At 34.9% G+C, this 23,617-nt stretch overlaps 2 protein-coding genes and 1 long non-coding RNA gene across 5 annotated transcripts; 2 read left to right on the top strand and 1 right to left on the bottom strand.

Annotated features, from left to right (window-relative positions):
- Positions 1–1,274: 1,274 nt before the first annotated feature.
- Positions 1,275–12,232, top strand: Atf-2 (Activating transcription factor-2). Of its 2 annotated transcripts, none has more exons than XM_022070797.2 (12): positions 1,275–1,427; positions 1,546–1,644; positions 1,919–2,012; positions 2,692–2,837; positions 4,057–4,229; positions 4,527–4,748; positions 5,388–5,601; positions 6,213–6,392; positions 7,020–7,100; positions 7,718–7,860; positions 8,528–8,718; positions 8,970–12,232. In XM_022070797.2, the coding sequence occupies exons 2-12, from the start codon at positions 1,594–1,596 to the stop codon at positions 9,725–9,727; spliced, it is 2,253 nt and encodes a 750-aa protein (XP_021926489.2). In that variant the 5' UTR covers positions 1,275–1,427; positions 1,546–1,593; the 3' UTR covers positions 9,728–12,232. The 2 variants fall into 2 exon arrangements, with proteins under 2 accessions (XP_021926489.2, XP_021926491.2); XM_022070799.2 differs by having other exon boundaries at positions 1,279–1,427; positions 1,569–1,644.
- On the bottom strand, positions 7,546–13,720 carry LOC110833130 (uncharacterized). Its single transcript, XR_002544134.2, has 2 exons — positions 13,589–13,720; positions 7,546–7,846 (listed from the first exon to the last, which is right to left on the bottom strand). It is a non-coding gene; the product is annotated as an uncharacterized LOC110833130 (long non-coding RNA).
- Sqor (Sulfide quinone oxidoreductase) lies at positions 13,311–22,408 on the top strand. Of its 2 annotated transcripts, none has more exons than XM_022070802.2 (9): positions 13,311–13,445; positions 14,013–14,119; positions 14,490–14,595; positions 15,689–15,913; positions 16,359–16,559; positions 18,073–18,279; positions 18,880–19,066; positions 19,737–19,983; positions 20,945–22,408. In XM_022070802.2, exons 2-9 carry the CDS (start codon positions 14,022–14,024, stop codon positions 21,003–21,005), a joined length of 1,332 nt encoding a protein of 443 aa, XP_021926494.1. In that variant the 5' UTR covers positions 13,311–13,445; positions 14,013–14,021; the 3' UTR covers positions 21,006–22,408. The 2 variants fall into 2 exon arrangements, with proteins under 2 accessions (XP_021926494.1, XP_021926492.1); XM_022070800.2 differs by having other exon boundaries at positions 13,313–13,564.
- The last annotated feature ends 1,209 nt before the right edge of the window (positions 22,409–23,617 follow it).

Genomic DNA, 23,617 nt, shown 5'->3' with positions numbered 1-23,617 from the left:
CACTGCACAACACACACGTATCTCGGGCAAGCCTCTACTATCTTTCAGCGCCGGCGCCAATACGCACTACATGTATTGAAGGACCTGTGCCGTGACGTCATCGTTAGACGTTTCATGCTCCTATCTCCTTTATGTAAATGTCTTCGCATATCGCGACATGTACAGCTTTTAGTTTCGTATGCAATGGTGCAAATTTCTTCCTCTTTTCTTTGGGTTTCCTCTCTTTCATCTCTTACTTTCTTTCTTTTCTTGTATATATTTCCGTTTATGTCTCTTAATTCCCTTAACATCTCTTTTTACTTTCCTTAATTAGAAAAGTTATATCACGGACCATTCTTTTGACGTGGAGTGTTGCACCGTGTAGTCTTTTAGAAATTGGCCGACGTTTCAGATGTCCATCACCAGGGCTAAGAACAATAAGCACTTTTGAAACATCGTCAAGTTATACCAGACTACAGGATGCAACATCCGATCTCAATAATCGCCTCCTTGAGATCCTAAAATCTCAGTTATTTTGACGTTTTGTGAGGCTAAGTAAGTGATTAGGTTGGTGTAGTCTATCCGTAAACTCAACGCTCTAAGCACGCAATCAGGAAGTATCATCGCCCTGATGACGGAGGCAGTATGACACCAGAAGCGTTGGTGGACATCTATCAGATTACACGGCGCAACAACCCAGAAGACAGAAATCTTCATACTCACCGCTGCGAAAACCTCAAATCTTACAGGAAGTATCAAGTTTAAAACTCGGTTCCTTTGACTGAGATGGTTCTCTGACTTTTTTAGATTCTTCAAGAGTGACCAAATAACAAAATCAAATAAGTCAGGACTCCATCATGTAACACTCATAAAGGCAGACAAGAAAAGCAACATGTCGGAATGGTGGTATCTGAATTTTGTAAGATATCTGAGCATATGTAGTGTCTACAGTAACATCATTTTGATCTTTTGAAGAAAAAAAAAAGTATTTATGTATACCGTTGTTTTCCCTCTTACCTCAAACCAACGATTTTTTCTGTTACATTTTGGTGAAATTTAATTTCATTAGTTTGGGAGATGAAACATATGTATGGACAGACAGGTTTCTAAATTATGCTTTAATATTATGCACTTTGAGCAAATGACCTATAAAACAATGTAAAGCAGACGTGTGTTACATTTACGTTCGAAATTACAGTGCTTAATGTAGACCATTGTTGTTAATAGCGATTTGAACAAGGCGGTTAGAAAATGGCAGCAGTTGTAAAGTTCAACAGTTTGTCTCCAGGGGGCAAGGGGAAGGTTGTCGGCAATATTTTGATAACAAGTGCATGTGCTTGGCGCGTATAGCGAGTTTTAATTTAATTGTGACTTTCTTATTTGATATCATGTCTGGAATTATTGCATTTTTAATAATATATTTGTTATTTGAAGTATATTTAGCACTGGTAAGTTATTCTGACATAACAATAGAAGAAAGTATTTGTCTTAGAACTGTAGAGGAAGGTAGTAAATGAATGGCCTTGGTCAATCGCATTTAATGTAGTACTTTTAATATTGTTTCAGCTAGTTTTGTGAATTATTACCAGGTATTTTATACGGCAGTTGACAGTCATGGAAGCAGATGATAAACCGTTTGCTTGTTCTTTTGCCGGGTGCAATTTGGTGAGCAAATATTTTAAGTAATCTTCTGTATACTTCACACCATTTCGTTACTGAAGTAAGGTACTAGTGTACACAATCCTACACCGCTTTTTCCATGTGTTATATTTTGGTAATTGTTTCTTATAGTGTATGTACCATTATTGAGAGAAGATCATTTAAAATTGATATTTATTCCAACAAAAACATAAAATCTGTATGCATTCATTTTATTACCAAATTTTGTAAGTTACACATTTTTGTAACATTAATTTTCTATGGATTATCTCTTGTCCAGCGGTTCACAAATGAAGACCATCTTACAGTTCATAAGAAGAAGCATGACATGGCTTTGAACTTGGAAAATGGACAAAAGACTAATGTGTTTGTTGGTGAGTTTATATTGATTTACATTTAGTGTATGTTGTTGACATACTGATTTAGTTTCATGCTACCCTGTGTTTGATCTGTTGTAGATACTACAAAAATAATAACTTTGTCTAGGAAATGAATCTTGTCACTCTTTGAAAATATATAACTGTGTAGACCATTATTAACTTGTTCACAAGAACCCACAGCTGAATCATGTAGTTATCCACTACTGAAAAGTGTTTCACAACAAAGTATGTGGGAAATTAGACAGTCCATATATTGCAGAAAGGGTTCGTATCACTTGTAAAGGCAGCCTTCTTTTCTCTTGCTGCTTTTAGATATTTTGCAATATTTTATTTTCATGTATGTAAATGTTTCTCATATATTCTCTCTTATTTCTCATGTCCTTTGTCCTGTTCAATTTTTCTCTTTGAAAATATATAGTGTTAGGGAGATAGATTGGTAAAACTTTACTCTTGACTACTTTTCTTTCTCTTTGTGTCCCTTGTGTTCCCTTCTATCCTCTTTACTCTCTTCCCCCCCCCCCCCCCCCCCCCCCCCCCCCCGGCCTTCTCCCATTGATCATCTTGTTTTGTTGGCCATCGCAGTTCTGTCTGCCCAGTACACTTTCCACCAAACTCAATGCTGCAGTTTGTCCCATATTAGATGGAATGACTGTTATGTATTTTTTATTTTCAGCGGACCAGACTCCTACACCAACCCGCTTCATTCGTAACTGTGAAGAAGTTGGCCTGTTTCAAGACTTACAGAATGTCAATCCATTTGAGGAAACTTTCCGCAAAGCTGTTGAAGCTGCAAAGACTGGAGTAGGACCCTTGCATGAGGTAAAGGTTCCTGCTGCATAGACTGAACAAATCAGCCAAGTACATAATGAGACTGATAATAATAGTTTATACATTATTGTTATTTATTTATAAATTTTAAGAAAGCATGTGGTTTGTTTAGGAGAGAAGTATTGCATAAAATTCTCCATGAATCTAGTATATCTGTGAGACTAGTTAGTTGAGTCCATTTATTCATGTGCTTGACAACATTGAAATAGCTACATGGCAATAACAACAGTAATAAAAACAGTAACAACAATGATAGTAATAATAGTAGTAATAATGTTGATGCCTACAGTTTTGGGCAGCAGCAGTGATATACCACTTTTTCATTTTCACTGACAGATGTGCACAGCGATTTGTGCCAAGTATCTTTGTTGGTTGGAATTGGCCAGTTAGGGTGCATAACTAACCACCTTGCCATGCAGACATATGTGGAGATGGAAGTATAGCTTCACACATTCTTGAGATGTATTCTTACTGAGGACTATTTAATGAAGCAGCTACGTCACTTAACTCTTCACCTTTCTTGGTCTTGTTTGTTGATAAGATATCCATTATATTTGCTCAGGTTGTTTTGTCTGTAACAAGTTATTGAACTCAGTAATCTGAGATTGATAATTTTCAGACATTGTTGTGTGTTTATAATGTGGCTATATTTTTGGCAGTGATTTGTATTTGTGATCCAGATGTGGGTGAATGATGGTTGCCATGTTATATCTACAGAAGTAATAAGGCTTGTCTTCAGTTACATATTATCCAGTTTTATGTTCACTGGTTGTACCACAGCAGCTAAACTTATCTACAAGAAAGTTTTCTTTAAAATGTATGTACTTCTGGTGTTTATTAATACCAGTAACCTTATTGTGTATTGCAACTTTGAGGCCCTTTGTCTTGTCAAAAAGTCTGCTTAAGCCATGTTAGATGCATTAATAACATCTTTATTTGTTCATTGTTGGTAAGTTTCATGCAGAATGTTTTGTTTTCACAAACTACTGTTTATTTTTTGTATTATCATTAGATCACTTATTACTGTTGTTGTCGCCATCACCATAATTGTTATAATGCCTGATGTTGTTATTCTGGGTTGTAACATCATGTGGACCCAGAACAACAACATTGACATCATCATTGCTGTGAAAACCTCAGATCTCATCATATGCTTGTAAGATGCCACTGGTGTGTATAATAGAATTAAAGCAAGTTTATAATTACACAGGTGGATTCCTTGAGTGTACCCACAGGAAATGATGATACACTTCACACACCACACGTGTTCCCCCACATTATAGAAGATACAACTTCAAACAGCAGTTCAGTTTACAAGTCTGTGACTGCTTCTTTTATTTCATCTACATCAGTCATTACTGAAAATGGAAGAAAGAAGCCAAGGTAGAGGGCTGCTAGATTTATGTTATGAATAGATGATTTATAATAAATTTTTGCTAGATTTGCTTTACATTGAAATCAGGTAATTAATTTCAGCAAAGTAACTTGAAACAAGATTAGAAAAACTTATTACCTTCCACAGAAATTGTCCATATGTATTGGCAAAATTGTGAAAAGTTCAAAGCTGTATTTAATGTAGTTTTCAAGCTGTGTAATTTGCATGTTTATAACGTGTTTGCTTGCTGAATTGAACCTTGTTACTCTTAAAATCATTACTGTTTGTGTGCCTACATTTTTCAGTCTATGCAGTGATGACAGTACGTCCCAAAGTCCACGACACGAGCTGGATCCATTGCTGCATCCTACGTCGACAACTGAAGATGGCGAGTGCCACAGAGAGATAATTACAGGACACATACTGAAGGAGAGGAGGGTTGTTGTGGAACTTGGTAGCAGTACAAAGGTTGTGCGGCAGGAAGCAGACACTTCAGAGCACCAGGAGAAAACTTCCAGTCAGATCATGTAAGTTAGGTGAGAACATACCTTTAAATGCATATAGGACAGAATGCTCTTTCATGAGTAATTTTTATGGCCTGACATTTTTCAGGTATTATATTTTATTTTCAGCGTACATTGTGGTTTGGGTAATGACATTCCTACTTCATGTTCAGAATGTACTAGGTTTGAATATTGACAGAGGGTCTAGCTAGCCTGATTTTCCATAATCAGTCCTGTCATCTGTTATGACACATGAGAAAGCTCTTCCTTCACTTTCATTACTCACGATCGCCCAGTATTTCACTTGATGCGTATGTAGTTGACACAGTATGATTAACTAATATGGTTGTGCAGATTGTTTACAAACATAGCGTGGATTGCAGGTGCTATTTAGCTTCAAGTGTACAATAATCTAGAAAGGACTGATAGGAAGTTCAATATAATACCTGAAATGTTAAATAGATTTAATTACAATTACATACACATGACACGTTATTAGCAATATGATGAGTCATTTACATTTGGCATCTTTTTCTTTCTAGTAAATTCAGGTGTAGTTGATGGTGAGGGTTTTAGAACTACACAGTTATGAAAGTGTAAAAGGTATGGACAGAAAACACCAGTCATTGACTGAATAATATATATTGTTCATGTTTATTCCAGAACTGACAACACAGGAAGTAAAAGTGGGCTGGGAATTGGCACTTTGAGCACAGAACCACCAGAAGTAGTATCATCACAAACTTTGTCAAGTGCTGGTGGTAACACTGTACAGCTCTTACTGCGAATGCCTGATGGTAAACTCCTGCAATTGTCTGCCCTGCCAGTGGAACATGTTACGCCTTCAGGAGCAAATCAACTTGTGCAACCATCACAGGTATGTTATCATTACTTCTATAGTCAGATTTTAGGCTTAGAAAATGTTATGTAATTTTTCATCCATTTTCATGCATGCGCATGTAATTTGTTTTATTAATAGAATAAGTTCATTTGGTGTGTGATTTCCATTGTAATGAAATTACATTTTCCCGTAAGACTAAGAAGTTAAAAATCACATAACAATTAGTATCTTTCATGCTACCATTTTTGTCATGTTTGAATTGATCTGCATGGTAATCAAAGTTACAGCAAGTAACATTTCTTTAGAAGAGCAGTATATATGTTTCTGTTTGTGTCCTATTAAACTATACACTGGAGTAGTTCTTTCCTTAGATATTTAAAAACAAATTTTTTCAGGCTTTGGAATATTTCCAAAGTTATTATAAGTGTAAATGACTACTGTTTTGGATTTGAGGTTGAGTCTGAAGATGGCTGTCTTTTGGGTTGTTGCACCATGTAGTCTGGTAGAAGGCCCTCAGTGCCCTGATGATGGAGGCAGCAAGGACCTCTGAAACAGAAAACTTCTACCAGACTACATGGCTCAACAACCCAGAAGACAGCCATCTTTATGCTACTGTATTCCTTACATAGCAATATCTTGTTTCATAGGTGGAATCACAACCAGGACCAATGCAGAATGCAGCAGTGGTACTTACCACCACACGTCCTGCAGCTGTTGCAACAACAGTACCAGTAGTCCGACTAGAAAAAAACAAATACCCCACCCCTACTGTGAAAACATCATCAGCGCCAGTAAAACAACCTGCAGGCCTATCACTTGCCAAACTTGTACGTATTAATTTGTAGCTTACTCTGAATTGACCCTCTTTGTTGTTTTGGTTTATGTCTGACTGACTTTTCTCGCCTCAGGAGTGATTAATTATTACACAAGTAGAAAAAGATGAAATAAAATGTTGGTTTAAATTATCATAATGATAATATTGGTCCCACCTTGTAAGTTCATGCATTCACAATTTTGTTCTTAGTAAGTGTATGAATTAAAATATCCAAGGTTAGTGTAACCTCCAGTTGCATAATGCTTCAAATACCATGTAGATAGCCATACAAGTTCTGTTGAATTTTTGATTTGAACTCTTCAAATATAAAACATTTATATTTCCTGTCATCACTGGCTTGGTTTTTTCTTTCTCCTCTGCCACCAGGGGTACTTACATAGAGGAACCCAGAATATCAGATATCTTTGAATTGTTATAATCATGTTTGGTGGTAGATTTAATACAAAGCAATAAAGACTGGAACTCAAAAGAGTGGGTAAGGAGGGATCAGCTGGACACATACCACATAAGGCCTCAGTATTCATATAGGCATAGAATACACACTTCTGGCATACTTCTGTATACTATGTAGGGTTTACATATGCAGTACACAATTATGTTCATTTTTCATTGATTGTAGAGACTGAAGCAGACACTTATAAGCAATAACCGAACTCATGCAACCAACAAAGAATCACCACCAAAACAATCCTCAGCGAAAGTAAGTGCAGTTTCTTGTTCTTAGATCGTATAAATAATTTATCTTTATTATTTGTGGTTTATTTAATAATCCTGTCAGTAGCTCAAATTGTATAGAAGCACATGATATGATAACACAATTTAAGGTACTATCCAGCATTTTCTTGGAGGGACTGAGGGACACCATGCAAGCCAGTCAGGATTACCTGTCTCTGGGCTGATTTGAAACTAGGATCTCTTGAATATAAGTAGAAGAGCTAAAAACTTGGCTGAAACATGTTTGTGTGTGTGTGAACTTTTAAAAGGAATGAAATTCTAGGTATTTAACCATTGCTGTCTAAATTTGACAGACTATTTTAAATGTGATTTGTACATCAAACTGGGAAGATTTAACTGAATGGTAGATGGCTGAGCTTGTATTCAAGAAGTGCCAGATTCAGATCTCAAATTATTGGAGTTTCTCATGATTTACTCTAGTCTCCATTTTAATGCCAAGATAGTTCCGACAAATAGGTCAGAACTGCTACCTTCCATGTCTCTTCCAACTCACCATTCATAATGATCCTACCACCAAACATAACGTATGCATTTAGTACAGTGTCATCAAATAAATCAATAAATGTATGAGGTCTCCATCAGGTATCAGTGCCTAAAGTTAGAAAGACAGTTCCTGATGTGTGTGGCACAAGTCCTGTTAGTGCAGCACCAGCAAGGAGAGCTTCTTCATCCAGTGGTGGTGAAGATCCAGGGAAAAAACGACAGAAGTTCCTGGAGAGAAACAGGTATATATTGTCAGGATTGTAGAGTAATGGATTTAGCTCTTAGCATTCAAGTATTTTAACACATTAATGGCAGGGTGTAAGTATATGTAGGGCTGAATATCTTAACAGGGGTTACACAAGCAAGGTTGTAGACAGGGCAATACACCATCGTCATGCAATTCAGTGTATTTGTCTTTGGTAAGTGAAGTCCATTTCCAGAGCCATTGTTGTATTTCCCGCCCTGTAAACAAGTTGTGGCTGCTGTAGTTAGGCCATAAGTGATATGTTTGAATTTTGACCATTCTGACACTTTAACACAGCTTTTTGAGCTCAGGAAAACAGTTTACTTTCTGCTTAAAACATAATTAATTTTGTTTGTAAATATGTAGCTAGAACTTAAAATTAATTTTGTACCAGATGGTTTGAGTTCATACTTTATGCCGTGAGTATTTTTCATACGACATATTTTTGAGAAATTTGGTGAAGTTCAATTTAAATGCAAGTATAGATTATAGTTAACTAATACATAAAATATAACTTTTATTATGACACTCTGGTACTAATTTTTATCAGAATCAATAAAGTGCATTGGGAGATAAGACTGATGGTCATTTTTCCATTGCCTTCTGCATTATGTATGAATAAAACCTCACTGAAAAATACATTTCATACATTTAAATTCATACAGAGCTGCTGCAATGAGGTGCCGAGAAAAACGAAAAACATGGATTCAAGAACTAGAGAGGAGCTCAGAGGAGATGTTGACAACGAATCAGCAGCTGCAGTTAGAAGTAGCAACGTTGCGAAGAGAGGTAGCAGACCTGAAGACTCTCTTACTTGCACATAAAGACTGTCCCATTACCCAGGCCATGACACAAGGTTAGTTGAAATTGTAACAAATTTCATTTTTTCTGGGCAGATTCAGTGCAATTAATGATGGAGTGAAATGTTTAGAAAATAAATGCTAAGTAAAATATTACTATATTTATGTGAATGTAAGCTGAGTGCATATAAGCAATGCCTGACTTTTAAAAAATAAATCAAATGTAATTCATAAGGTGCTTCAAAACTTTTAAATTAATTTTCCCTCAAATACAAGTGATATGAAATGAAATGTACTGTGTTTCTAGGATCCAGTGTTCCATCACCATCTGGTTCACAGCCATTGCAGCCCCAAATTATTGCTCTTCCAGTCACAAACAGCATACTGCCATCAGCACATACTACCACATCTACTTCATTGCTCCAGCAACATCTTACAACAGCTCCTCAAGGTCAACTGATTCTTGTTAATGGATCTACTAATCTGAAAAGAGGCTGCAGTGAGCCTATTCTTACTCCAAGAAAGAAACTGACAGCTAATCAAGCATCACCACTTATCCGTCAGGCACTTCTCCTCCCTTCAACTCAAGCTGAGAGTATTCAAGTTATAAATAGTGGTGCAGTGAAAACAGTAACAACCATGAACAAGAATTCTCAGGGTGGTAGTATGGCAGTGCAGTCTGGAGTTCTTGTCACAAATCCAGTCATAACAACAGGAAATCAGTTGTCCATTTCAGCTGTCATTCAGAACTCAAACTATCAGCAGACATTCATTGTCCCAAAAATATGTTTGCCAGCTTCTGTTACACCAGTTGTCACAGATGTTGACAGAATCATTCAAGGGAATCAAACTCTGATTACTGATGCTGGTATTCAGAGAAAAATGGGTGATGTAAGTGATAATGAAGTAGGAACCAATGTGATAAAAATTAATCCAAATGTAATGCGGAAATCAACTGACAGTGTAATCACAGGAGATTTAACAGCAGACATACATGCAACTAGTGATCAAGACAGTGACATTGAAATTATTGCTGAAGTTCAGTCGTGTAATGATAGTAGGTGAGAATTAATTGCCACGATTTCTTAGCATAAAGATTTATTCATTACATTACTGTTTTGTAGTGTATATTATAGACTATTTATTATTTACGTATGAGAGAGAAATATTGGCATATTTTTTTACAGTTAGGTTTTAAAATCTTTAAATAATTTTTATTTAATAAAAATGATATTTTATTGTTAATTAGCCTGGTGCAAGAGTCATAAAATTTCTTTCTTGATCTGTGATTTACAGAACTGCTCAACCTCCCAGTCATGCCATTACACCCTGTGAGCATTATTAAGAAATACTGTAAAATCATTATTATAACAAGTATACTTGTTGGTATTAGTGCTTAACTAAAACAAAAAAACATGCTGTAGTGATGTTAGCACTAAACTTATATCAAGATACAATCTTATTCTGGTCATGTTCTGTATAGTTTAGCCTTGTACATGGTGGTTAATTTTCAGGAATTGCATAGCAGTACCATATATTACCACCAGAAACTGAAACACTTCCTCTGGCAGGATAGGAATTTGAATCACCCATAATCCTGGCAGCACATAGAATTTATTTCTAATTTAGATATTTTATTTGCATAATATCAGAAAAAGAATTCAATTATAACTGAACATAAACCAACAAGATGAATATAAATTCGTCATACATTTATAAAAGTATTACATTTTTACAGAATAAGATCTGTATAAATATTCACATTGATTTAGATATCTTATTTATTTAGTATTTTTCCTTGAAGCAGTACTTTACGTTATAGTACATTGTTTCATCTGTACATAATAAGTGACCAAATGTTTCTGAAGTATGTATATGGTAATGTTTCTTTCTTTGTGGACTGTACAATACTTGTATATGATTCTGGAGTACCTCACAGATTGGCTACATACAAGTAGAGTATACTGATCAGGTATCTGAGATTTTAGGTTCTCACAGCTGTGAAGATGATATGGCCCTCTGCCATATGACACTTTGTGGCCTTTTTTTACTGGCAGTTTCCAACATTTTGGAGGAAATAGGATTTGAGACTTTCGCGGCAAGTAAAATCAATATAATCTTCTCAGGCAATCTGCCGTGGCAACTGGTTACCATAGTAAACCAACCTTTCAGGAATCAACTCTGTCCCCATAATCAGGGTTTTGATGTGACTGGATACCTTGAAAGTCACCTGAAGATTTTATTGATTTTGGAGGAACATATCACTTCCATCTTCAACCTGGAGGCAGATGTTTCTCTGAGCTTCTGGGTTACGATTCTGTCTAGTCTTGTAGGTGGTTAACAATGTTCTATCGAAGTGTTCATATAATTCATTACTTGATCATTTCATGATCATACTCATTGTTTGGTAGCCTTTCTGGGAATGGGTCTGAGAGCTATCCTGGAAATCAGTGTATTAAAATTCTATTTATATGAACAAAATTGTAATATATATCAGTTATCTTGCACTAAGCTTGTTATATTGGTTTCATATAAGAACAGTTTTTATTGCATATCCATGTTTTGTATCCTGTGGAGTATATTTTAAATGGTTGCCTTACAGCTTCTTTTACCAATATGTTATGTCATCAAATAAATCATATGTCACATGTAACATTCTCTTTCTTCAGCTTGAAGTTCTTTGGCATGTGTTTTCTGTTATGATGAACAATGCCACAACTGTTTTTTTTTAAATATTAATCTATGAACAATTTATGGCTGAAACCCTCCACTAGCAAAGTGTTGTTCAAAATGTTATAGCAGCAGCCTTTACTTATTGTAATTCTTTTAGGTATGTCTTAGCAGAAAGCTATCCCTTCCTTGTATTTCATACTCATCAGAAGCAATATTTTATGTAGGGGGAAAGACTGATTACTGAGGTACTATTCAAAAACTCATTGCAGCTTCTCAGTTTTTTTTGTTCTTGCTATACCCTCATGTGGATGTATAGTAGGAGTTTGATGAGCTGAAGGAAAGTAAAAAAATATGCATGAATCATACTGGGCTCCATTCTTATATTTGAGCTTGAGTCTGTTTCATTCTTCAGAGTTATTTTCTTAGAAACACTGTAAAGTATAAAAGGAACGTATATCTTGGTAACTGTCAACACATCTGTATGAATGTAATAACACTACTGTGGGGTCAGATTTTTTGCTTTGTCATCACAGATCCTTCACTTGGTCAGTATTATTGTACATTTCTCATCAGCAGTAATATGAATGTTAGAATTGCCACAGCAAACCAGTGACATGTACACTTGACTGATAATCAGTCATTAAGATAAGTGAAACATTTATTAATATTTATTTTATTTGTGTCATTTTTCTGTAAATACAATCTCACAAAGTGGATTATTTCAAATATTTCATAATGTACATATATAATTCTTTTGCAGTCTTTTATTACATACTCCCACCTCATTTAAAGTATTGTTACAGATGTAATTATGTAATCTAAGGTATTAGAAACTTATGTTTTTTATCAGTACTGACTATTTGTTTTGTAAAATAAAAATATATGTTTATACTGGAATGTTGTACTTCAATTTATTTCCTTACATGCCCCAGTATGGGTCTATAAGTGCAGTCAAATTTTTGAAGGCATTTAGGCTCATTGATTAGAAAATGTTTATTATCATAGATAACATTATTTTCAGAAGGATCTATACAGTGGTAAGCAAACTATACAATTGCTTTGTGTTTGTCTTACAAATTTATGAATAAGGTTATATTTATATATTGTTTTTTTCTTAGGTTGCTTAATAATAATTACTGCAAGGGCTATTCAGAATCATATGAGAAAGATAATGGACAGCAAAATGCACAGGATGGTGGAGGAAGAATTTTCATCCCATGTTAAGGTATTATATTAGCATTCTTCTGGTAGGAATTAAATCCTTAAAGGACTTACAGTACTTGTGAGGCAACATGCTAGCATGTACTTGTTTGTGGCTTGGAAAACAAAACTGAAATTGTGGTTTATGTTACATGGTCATTGTCAATTTGGGGGGGGGGGGGGGGCAATGTCTTGATCATTTCCAGTAAGGAACACAAATACCAGGATAACAGAAAGTGAAAAGTGCACCAGTTTTCCCTGCACTGCTTTATTTTTGACTTATCCAGTCTGTTTCTTAAAGCCTTAAAAACTTTTTAAATTTTACTAATTCTCTCAGTTTCAAACAGTGGATCTTTTGTCCATGGGCAAGAAAGGAGAGACACCTATTCTGTTGGATCTGATTTGTGTTTAGCTCAGTCTACCAAATCAGGCATCTCCCACCTCTTTTTTACTTCAAGATGACGTAAGAGCCATCTATTCAAACTTGGTGACTTCTTAATGTTTTAATATTTATTAAGCTTAAAAGAAGCCAATGGATAAAGTTGCAAATAAAGAAGGCAGTAATATAATAGCATCACCAAAGACATTCTGAGAAAAATCATTCATCTCTTGTCTGTTGAGTGAGAATGGTACGGCTATCTTTATATGAATTAAATAAACTACAAATACAAAAATAAATTAAATGCACTTTGAAAATATGTGGATTCGAAGCACAGATTTCAATTCCTATTATTTTCGGTGTAAATCTGAATAGGGACGTACTGAAGCGGGTTGACATCTGGAGTGCAGTTCGCAGTTAAGGTTCTGTCATGAGCACTTGTATTCAATGGTTCCTGCAACTCTTTATCTCTCTTACCTTACCACGTGTTGCTCTGTATGATAGACCATGGCCAATGTAGAAAGAGTCGTGGTAATGTGTGTATAGTGTTTGGTGTTTAACTTTATTAATATGATTTGACATCCATTTGTTGCAGGGAAATTGCATGCGTTATTTTACTGTTATTTCTGTTTTTCCCGTTTGTTCCAAAAGTAAGTATTTTTCAACTTACTTACTTGTGGTTTGCTCGGCCTGACTATTACAATTAGCCATGTTTCCTTGATATCGTGATGTTTTAATTGGTAGCGGAGGTCACCTACATCACGAAAGAACAGAATATATAAAAGTGAATAATTTAGAGGCTAGTGTTGATTATGTGTTCCTAAGGTGTTTCCAGAACGAAAACGTTGTGAGGTAATTTAATGTCGACGCTGTTTATAATGCATATACTTCTAAGTAAAGAAGTAAACATTTGATGAATAACTGCCCTCATGTAGCCAATCAGCGTTTTGTTAATGTAAGTCTGGTGTATGATGTCAGACTATATTCTAGGAAGGATTCATTTGTAGCATTTCTCTGTGTATAGCCAGTGTAAGAGAGAATTGTAACCTTACAAACAAAGTAATTTTGTACTGCTGTATATTTTTCATACAACCCAAGTAACTCAACATGAGTTTCTGGAAGACATTATCATGCCTGAAATCACCTTGTGAGATTCTAAACAGGAGAAGTTTGTCAGCATCAACAGCTCTGAGGGACCAACATAAGTAAGTTCATTCTGATTTTAATTGTTTTATAGTGTGTAACAACAAGAATAAAATAACCTAAGTGTAATGGTGCTAAGTATACTCCCTATTTCTTTCATCTTTGCAGTATACAGTTTGTCATAGTCAAGATGCAGTTTTCAGGCTTCCCTGTTTTGGAATAGTTGATGCTACAAACATGAAATTAAAGATAAACTGTGAAAGAGTAAATTTTTTTCCTGAAATTAAGTGTGAATTCCATTCACCACTTCCTACATATCTGATCAATTAATTAATAACAGCCCAGAGGAAAATCATCTGTGCAAGTGTTCACAGTTGATGGAGGGAGTGAGTGATTCAGTCATTTCTATTAGTTGTAATTGTTTTGTTATAGCTGTAGACTGTTGGTTGTGGGTGGTGGAGCTGGAGGATGCAGTATTGCTGCCAAATATGCTTCTAAACTTGGGAAGAACAGAGTCATTATTATTGATCCAGCTGATGTAAGTTATTGTATAAGTTGTATGAGTTACTGCTGCAGTGGATTATCCATCAGAATAAATACTCATAGGTACAAGGGCAAGTAAATATTTCATTATCATCAATTGTTATTTCATGTGTGTAGGTCATCCTTCATTATTCTCTGTCCCCTTATATGTGCTCCTCTTGTTGCTGTATCCTGTCACTCTAATCACATTTGTAATCTTCAGTTCTTGAACTTTCTACCTTGTCCTTGTTCTGTCCTAAGGTCATTATTCAGTATTTTAATTTTTTACTACTTCATAGAACTTCGTAAAAAATCTCTAAGCTTCTGTCCCCCCAAAAAAGCTTTTTTCATAGTATTTTTATTCTTGGTTGACAATGTCTCTACATCTCTCTTAGTCCATTTCCAAGTTTACATTCAAAATATGTGCAGGGTGGGTTCTGTAGTCAAAGACAAACAAAAAATTCTGTGTAAATGCAAGTCTGCTTTTGTTTTCACACACTGGAATTACCATAAGTAGTGGAAGAAAATACTGTTTCTCAACTAATACCTTTTTCATGTTTCCTTTTGATAAATATTGTGCATCATCTCATTGAGTACATACTTTATGATTGATTATATTATATTTATAATAGGCCAATAGGAAATTTTTGGCAACTGAAGTTGTTTATTATGTCCTCAGTTTTTAATTGTGAATGTTTATCAGTAATTAGGACATATCATTTATTCGATCTCTTTGTTCATTCTGTTTAAAAGAACTAGAGTATGGTGCTAACAGCCCAGTTTTGTTTTACAGCGTTATTTGAAGTGATCACTGTTGAGTTGTGCTATGAAAAACAATTCATGATAGAGTGTTAGATGAAGCTATGAAAACTGTAATTTATCCTAAATCAAGACTCCTAAGTTTCACAAGTTTTAATGACTAAGTGGAGAGCAAACACAGTGGTGTTGTACATGACACTTAAAATATTTACAGTTTGTTTATTAGCTTGATGCTTAGATTCATTCTGCTGCTGTATTACTATGTGAACTAAGTGAACTACTGTGTTAACTCTGCACGCAAATCAGAAACTGTAGAATTAGGAATAAACTGTTATTCTTCACTGTTGTAGCGACACTATTATCAAGCAATGTTCACAATGATCGGTGGTGGAATGAAGAAATTAAACCAGTCTTACAAACCAATGGAAGATGTTCTGCCTAAACAGGCTTTGTGGCTTAAGGACAAAGTCACTGAAATAGACCCCAAGAAGAATGAAGTGACCACTGAAAAAGGAGATATAGTGCAGTATGATTACATGGTTGTTGCTACTGGTATAGAGCTGGACTTCACTAAGGTGAGAGAGGCCATAAACACAGTCACCTGCATTGTAATTTAGGAATTGAAATCTTTCTCATTTATTTTATTAATGAGAACTTTTGCTATCTGCCTAACCCCTTCTCCTTCATTAAGCATAATCACATTTAATTGGAGAAGAATGAGATTTGACATTTGATTAGGTTATTTGAAAATTCTCATGGATTAAACTGAAGCTCCATGCCTTTAGAACCCTGGAAAGATATCTGAAACTTGTATACAGAATTACAATTTTATAATTAGAAATATGTACAAAGTTTGGATTGGAAAGCCTGAAGGGGAGAGCATAGTGTCGGCTTCTCAAAAAGAACTGTGCTCCATGGAGTTAGTTTAAGTTAGTTAATTTATTAGTATTGCAGCATAGGATTGTGAATGGAACACTTTAAGTGCCATAAAATTAGATTAATACCTTTTTTATGTTTCAGATTCCAGGTCTATTAGAGGGTCTCAAGGATCATAGGAGTGGTGTATGTTCTAACTACTCTCCATTGTATGTTACAAAAACATATGGCTGCATACAGCGCTTGGACAGTGGCAATGCAATCTTCACATATCCTAATTCACCTGTTAAGTGTGCAGGGGCTCCCCAGAAGATTGCTTACATCACAGCAGACTACCTGCAACGGGTATAATTCTCCAAACACTTTGTTTCTTAGATATGTGTTGTCATTATCTCTGTTTTTATTATTATTATCATCATTATTATATTATATAATATATTATATTGTTATTATGTTATATTATTGTTAGTTTTATTGAACCTGAGTTTCAGATTGTGCAGGTTGGCTCTTGTATTTGCATATAATTTTTATTTGATATTTCTAGTATAGAGCAGAAAGAAGGAAGAATGATAAGAAGGTCTTACATAGTGTGAAAATAAAATATTCTGCTTTATTGCTTATAGTTCTTACATATGTGACATTCTCAGTAATAATTTGTTGGCAATTATCACTCTTGCAACTTTCTAATGTGTAATGACATTGATAGAAAGAAGCAAAGATGTTGAAAGTATGCATTAGAGAAAATCTGGTTTTGTGAGTGAAACTATGTCTCTCACTCTTAAGGAAGAACATAGATTGAGGGTGTCTGAGAACAGTGTGGTGAGTGTAGTAGTTAGGTTTGAGATGGAGGATGTGGAAAGAAGCTTGAAAAAGTAATATAATGTGGAGCTTCGTAATCTGTACTTTTCACCAAATATATTATTAGGTTTGTAAGATCAAGGAGGATGAGATTTGTGGAGAGATGAAAAATGCATACGGAATGTTGGAAAATGTATCTAAAATTAGGCAATGACTTCATTGTTCCATATTCTTTTCACTTCATTATTCATTAATCATCCAATGCAATGTAGTTTGAGTTACTGACAGCATTCCAAAGTAAACCATAAAGAAGTAAGTGTGATGAAGGTGTGTAAGTCACAATTTTAGTTGCTATGAAAGATTTGAGTCTCGTATATTCAGTGAATTATAATTATTGGACACAGAAAAGATTTAAACAGCTACTTTTATCAGGATTTGAGACTTTTGCGGTGAGTACAGTCAATAAAATCTTCTCAGGCAATCAGCCGCGTCAACTGGTACCGCAGTAAACCAACGTTTCGGGAACCAGTTGACGCGGCTGATTGCCCGAGAAGATTTTATTGGTTTACTTTTATCAGTTTTATAAAGTTTTAATGAATATGAACACATGATGTAGCTCTTTTGTACACTTTATTAAAACATAATCAGTTGTAAGATGATTCTGTATAATATTTGATGTATATATAATTAATTGTAAGCAGATCAGTATACATGTTTGTAAATGCTTTAAGAATCTTGAAGACAGTTTTCAAGTCAATAATTGTTTCTAGCTTACTCTAACTCTTTACATTTTCTTGATGCTGTTTTGTTATAATGACAGTTGACAAACTTCAGCACCACTTTTTTATGTAAATAAAAGCCAATGAAGACTAGCCTTAAGACCAAGGAAACTCACCCTGTTCAGAATAGCCTTTGTCATGTCTTAGATATGAAGTGAGCACATCCAGAATACAAGTCAAGATGGCAATGACCTATCTTGGGTGATGCTGTATAGTAATTCTACATTATAATTATAGAATTTGATTGATATTTCTGTATCAGAAAACTTATTTTATTTCAGAATGGTAGACGGAATGTGAACGTGTTATACAATACAGCACTGCCAGTTATATTCAAAGCTCCAAAATATGCCACTTCTCTGTGGAAAGTGGCTGAGAAGAAGAGAGTAAAAGTAAATTTGAATGTTGACTTGGTAGAAGTACGACCAGACAAAAAACAAGCTGTGTTTAAATCTTTATCTAAACCAGATGAAACATTTGTTCAAGAGGTGAGTTTCAGTCACTGATTAAGTTCTTGGTTTTAGAAGGACTCATTTCATGTCAATTCAGCCATCTCTTTTGTTGGCCATGCAAGTTTGGCTGTTTATTTTTTCCTGGATTCAATATAATTTATCAACATGTAGAATAAAGGAATTAATTTTATCCATTTATTCATAGCTGTGACTGGTTGCTAAATGTACAAAACACAGTAAATAACGATGAAAACTTTATGAAAATTTATAAATGTATTTCATTGTAACAACTGTACAGAAAATGGGTAGATGATTTGAATACTATTTGTACTATAATTCTTCATAGATATAAAAATAAATATAGATTAATCTGAATAATGAGATACTGAATCAGTTGTTTCATAATTGGTATTGGACTTTTAAATTTAATTTTTATTTCCGACTGATCTTCAATAGGTTGTTTTGTGAAAGAAATTTCACAGTTGTACTAGTTTCTCTTCACTGTTTTCAGTATCCTCAGAATTCAGATTTTGAAAAATCACAGATGTGATTATCCTCTGTCCTGTCTTTTCTCTGAGAGATAATAATATGGTGTGCATGTAAAGTTATAGTGTTTTTCTGTTGTTTAACATACAGTACCAGATGTTGCATGTCTGCCCTCACCACTGTCCAACACCAGTGATAGCCAAAAACAAGGAATTGTCAGACTCTGTGGGCTTCCTTAACATTGATAAAGGCACTCTGCAACACATCAAGTACCCCAACATTTTTGGCATTGGAGATTGTACAACCCTTCCCACCTCAAAGACTGGAGCAGCAGTTGGTATGGAAACTATACATTTTTTTCCATTTATTACATAAGACCAGGAAAACTGGAGTAAGGAACCTCAAAACTGTGTGTGTTTTAATACTGAAGAATATCCATACAATTTGATTGTTAAACCAAGTCAGATGGTGATAATGTTCTGATGATCATTACATTTCTTGAGAAAAGAATTATGTAATGTAAATGTTAAAATGACAAGTCAGTTACTCCCCATATATTATACTGGCCAGTTTTTGTCACTGATAAAACCATTTCCTGAAGATGGAGAGACAGTCAGCTCTGAAATTATCAGAGTTTTATTTGTATTGACATGGCTGATTTTGGAAGACTTCAGATCTTAGTGTTTCGGAAGAACCGCCAATTCTCTACGTTATATAGAGGTTTGTAAGGTGGAGAGTGAGGTATGAGGTTTATCAGAATCAAAAGTGTCACTGTTGGTCTTCTGTGTTGTATCATTGTGTGGACTTGTAGACAGTGAACAAAATTTGAGAGGAAAATGCTTCCTGCACCTTCAGGGCTGATGAGGGTGGCATTACAATCCAGAATACCAACATCAGCAAGGTAGAGAGAGATTTTACTGCATTGTGTTTCAAAATTACTCTTCGAGTTTCATAGCATTTAGTACATAGAATTTTAATTTAATGAGATTATATTGCAATTGCTTTAGCTGGTCAATTGGGTGTGCTACGAAGAAATCTGTCGGCAGCATTGGAAGGGAAGACTCCAACAGCAATTTACGATGGATACACATCGTGCCCTCTGGTAACAGGATATGGAAGCTGTATCATGGCAGAGTTTGACTATGACACAAACCCCCTAGAGACCTTCCCATTTGACCAGGGTGTAGAGAGACGCACCATGTTCCACATGAAAAAGGATGTAATGCCAATACTGTACTTCAATCTGATGTTGAGGTAAGTGCAGTAATCTAAAGACACACATGTTTTAAAGTATCCACATGTATTTGAAATTTGGTTTTTCCTTGCTTTTATGTGAATCATTATATCCATTTGAAGAAAATAGATTTATTAATGTTAGTTACCGGTGTACTTGTTTAACTGTTGCAAAGTGATCACAAAATATTTATAATGGAAATAACAAATAAAATTTTGTTTTAATCTTTTGAATGCTGTAAGCCTTACATAAGATATCTTCGTTAGAAGCACTGTTTCTTCTGATCTGGATTTATTTGTTGTTTCAGAAGACCATAGATTAATCCAGTGTTAAATCAAATTTTATTTTCTCTTAATTTCTCTGTGAATCTTAATTTATTACTGGCATTCCTATATATTTCAATTTTGCAACATTTTAAAATGATTTATTAGCTACTACTACCTATATATTATATTTTTATTGGCATAAAGTACTTTTAGTGATACAGAAAAAAAATTCACTTCATAAAGCAAAAGTCAATGTTCCTGCCTTAACACTGAATGGCTTTTAACCTGTTCTTGACTATATCTTCTACTGTGGTTGATGATAATCTGTTGATCAAGTGGGTTGCAGTAGGGAGCACATTTAGTTTGCGTTATTCATGTGTATTATAACTGAAAATTAATTACATTTATTCTGTTTGGCCCCGTTTCCACTTTTTATAATTCATTATGGCCTAGTATTCAAAAGTGTTGGAGGATTATTATGTAGTGAAACTGGAAATTCAGATCATGCCTTGTCCTTTTTGTTTGTGAAGCTGTAGTTTTGTGTCTCTGTTGTTGGAAAGTAAAAGGTCTTCTAACCCTCTTGTTTGGAAAACAAGGAATGGATGTCAGTAGTGACCATTTATCCCGTGATTTCTAGTAAGGTTTGTAATAAAAGTATGATACATGTAACCTAAAAACTACAAAGGCAGTAAAGTGATTTTTTGTTTGTTTACAGAGGTCTCTGGGAGGGTCCTGGTATTTTCCGCAAAATAATGCACTTTGGATTTTCAAAGTAAAAGTTCTTCATTTGAACAGGACACTCTGACAATAATATATTTTGGTGTACAAGAAAGAGCTTCTGTTTTTTTCCAGATCAACGTCTGTGTTCACTTGTGTAGATATTGCAATGTGATACGCCTTACAGATTTTGTTAGTCATGCTTATTGAAGTACAACAGTTCTGGCAGTCACAAAGTTCTGAGTTCAATAATTTGTTTACATAGCCAGATCTGGCATATTTTGACAGCATCATCTGATTTCTTGTCCATAGGTTTTTGCTGGAGTTCATTGTATAACTTAAGCTTTCAGGTGAGAGCAGTGTTGAATGGTTTGGTGTTAACCAACATTTTGACAGGTGGAAAATGGTAGCTGCAGTGTTTACCTAAATGTTGGTTAACATCATATGTTGGACGTGGCTCTCACCCTAAAGCTCATCTGAATATGGAGCAAAAATTTACCCCTCAGATTAATCTTGATTCTTCCTTTTCTTGTTTCTGATATACAAGCAAAACAAAAATTGCGTGATTGGGATTCTAAGGTGAGGGGAATATTGCAAGTGGTCTCATATGGGTATATTTATGGTTGTTAAGACTTTGATGTGTGCTGTACAGCATTTTCACCCATATTACAGATACCTTGCAGTGTGTTTTTGGAAAAGAATATGACATATATTAATACAGGGAGGACTGTTCTTCTGTGTGGTATATGTACATATTGAACAGTGGGTTAAAGTTCAAGCTTTTCATATTGTTAATATATCCCTTCCAAAAATTATGTTTATTGGTGAAATAGACACCATCCAGGAGTACATATTTTTGTGAAACAAGTAAATTTGTAAAGTAAGTGCAAAGCCTGGTTACTGAATTCTAAAATATTGTTTTCAGAGATTGCTTTGTATCAGTATTGGAAAATGCCAATTGAAAATGAAGTGGGAAATTCTTTAGTTCTAACCAGTATATCACATTCAAGTGTTTGTACCATATACCAGTAATACATACAGACATAATATTCCTTGAATTGTGAGTAACATTCATGATGGTTATGTTTGGCGTATGTCAGTGAAATGCAATGGTCATGCTGTGGACTTTGATGTATGTTTTGAATTCATTTAATTGTGACAGGCTGGTATGTAAAATATTGTACTTTATGAGTTTAGAGGTATAATTTGGAATCTATTATATTTAATATGATTTTTTAGTACGTTAAAACTGGTTCAGCAAATGTTTTTTATCTTGGGTTATTTCAGAGTTACTTGAAGATTTTTAAGTATAGTATATATGTTCTGGTTTGAGGAATTATAATTCCTTGGCTTACTGGCATTTTTTCTTGTGTGAAAGTTGCGGATATGTGAATAATATATGGAAAATTCAGTATTATTGCTTGTTACACATCATTTGTAATAAATTACAGTAACTGAAAAAGATGGTTTTATGTAATCGAAACATTTTTCATCCATGTTTACCACCCTCATCTCTCCAAATGTTTATGAATAATAGAGCAACGCACTCCTTTCGGAGTGCTTTCTCTAATTATTACAGTCAACTTTTTACGTCCAACTCCACCCTTGCAAATCTTCATCTTAAAATCGATCATAAAGTTAGTTTTCGTAATCGTAATATATCGAATGAGTAGTATGACTTGAATGAGTAGTATTATTAGTATCAGTTTACCTTGTTGGTGTTGGTACTTCAAGTAGTTGATAATGTCTTCTTTCACTTTTCTTCATTTCTTAAATAGGTCTGATGTTTTAGTTCTTTACGTTGCTGTTCGGAGGCCAACTGTCAGTCAAATCTTCATTTTCAAGAATGCGATGTGCTGCTTCTGGAGCAGTGATCACGCGACTGTCTTGGTAGTTGGGTGATCTCGTCGTTGTGAAGCGTTATTTGTTTACTCAGCATTGTTGTGTTGGTATACCAACAAATTTGTGATTTCGTCGTCGTCAATAAATTACGTCATCAATCAACAATGTCAACAAATAACGCTTCACAACAAAGAATCAAAAATCAAAAAATGACGTCATCAACAATGTCAACAGATATTTGTTTAATCGACATTGTTGTCAATAAATTACGTCATCAACAATATCAACTATAAACAAACTCGGCATTGTTGTGTTCCACAACAATGCCGAGTTTAGTGTCTTACTCAAGATTTTAAAACGCAACCAACCCCCCCGAAGGGGTTGGTTGCGTTTTAAAATCTTGATCAAGCTCCCCCGAAAGGGGGTTGGTCAAGTGTTTTAACCCTCCATTCGGAGGGTTTAGTTTAGTTTCTTACACAAGATTTTAAAACGCAACCAACCCCCCCGAAGGGGTTGGTTGCTTTTCAAAAACTTAACCAACCCCTCCGAGGAGCTCCGAAAGGAGCGTTCTGCCCTAGTATACGAACATTGTTTGATGACGTCATTTTTTGACGACGACGACAAATTACGTATCTACCTATGATGCAGTCTCTCTCCCTCTATAGTTTACTCATAAAGTGGTCCAGTACATTTCAGTCAAGGAATTCTGGATTAATTGATTAAGAGGAAGTGTTTGTACTGTGACGTGTTGCCTGTTTATTGGCATTGTTGTGTTACCTAAGAAACAGATAACTAAACTGTTTATTTACATTGTTGTGTTTGTTGACTG

Source organism: Zootermopsis nevadensis, unplaced genomic scaffold (genome assembly GCF_977971745.1).
Source record: "Zootermopsis nevadensis isolate Lab colony 2312 unplaced genomic scaffold, Znev_1.0 Znev_ptg000001l, whole genome shotgun sequence".
In the NCBI taxonomy this organism is placed as follows: domain Eukaryota; kingdom Metazoa; phylum Arthropoda; class Insecta; order Blattodea; family Termopsidae; genus Zootermopsis; species Zootermopsis nevadensis.
The sequence above is the reverse complement of the archived record's forward strand: the minus strand, read 5'-3'. Positions and strand labels throughout refer to the sequence as shown.

Coding starts and splice junctions, on each gene's coding strand:
- Sqor (XM_022070802.2), top strand. CDS start 14,022: ATGAGTTTCTGGAAGACATTATCATGCCTGAAATCACCTTGTGAGATT. Junction 14,596..15,688: donor TTATTATTGATCCAGCTGAT/GTAAGTTATTGT, acceptor TCACTGTTGTAG/CGACACTATTATCAAGCAAT. Junction 19,984..20,944: donor TACTTCAATCTGATGTTGAG/GTAAGTGCAGTA, acceptor GTTTGTTTACAG/AGGTCTCTGGGAGGGTCCTG.
- Atf-2 (XM_022070797.2), top strand. CDS start 1,594: ATGGAAGCAGATGATAAACCGTTTGCTTGTTCTTTTGCCGGGTGCAAT. Junction 4,230..4,526: donor AATGGAAGAAAGAAGCCAAG/GTAGAGGGCTGC, acceptor TACATTTTTCAG/TCTATGCAGTGATGACAGTA. Junction 8,719..8,969: donor TACCCAGGCCATGACACAAG/GTTAGTTGAAAT, acceptor CTGTGTTTCTAG/GATCCAGTGTTCCATCACCA.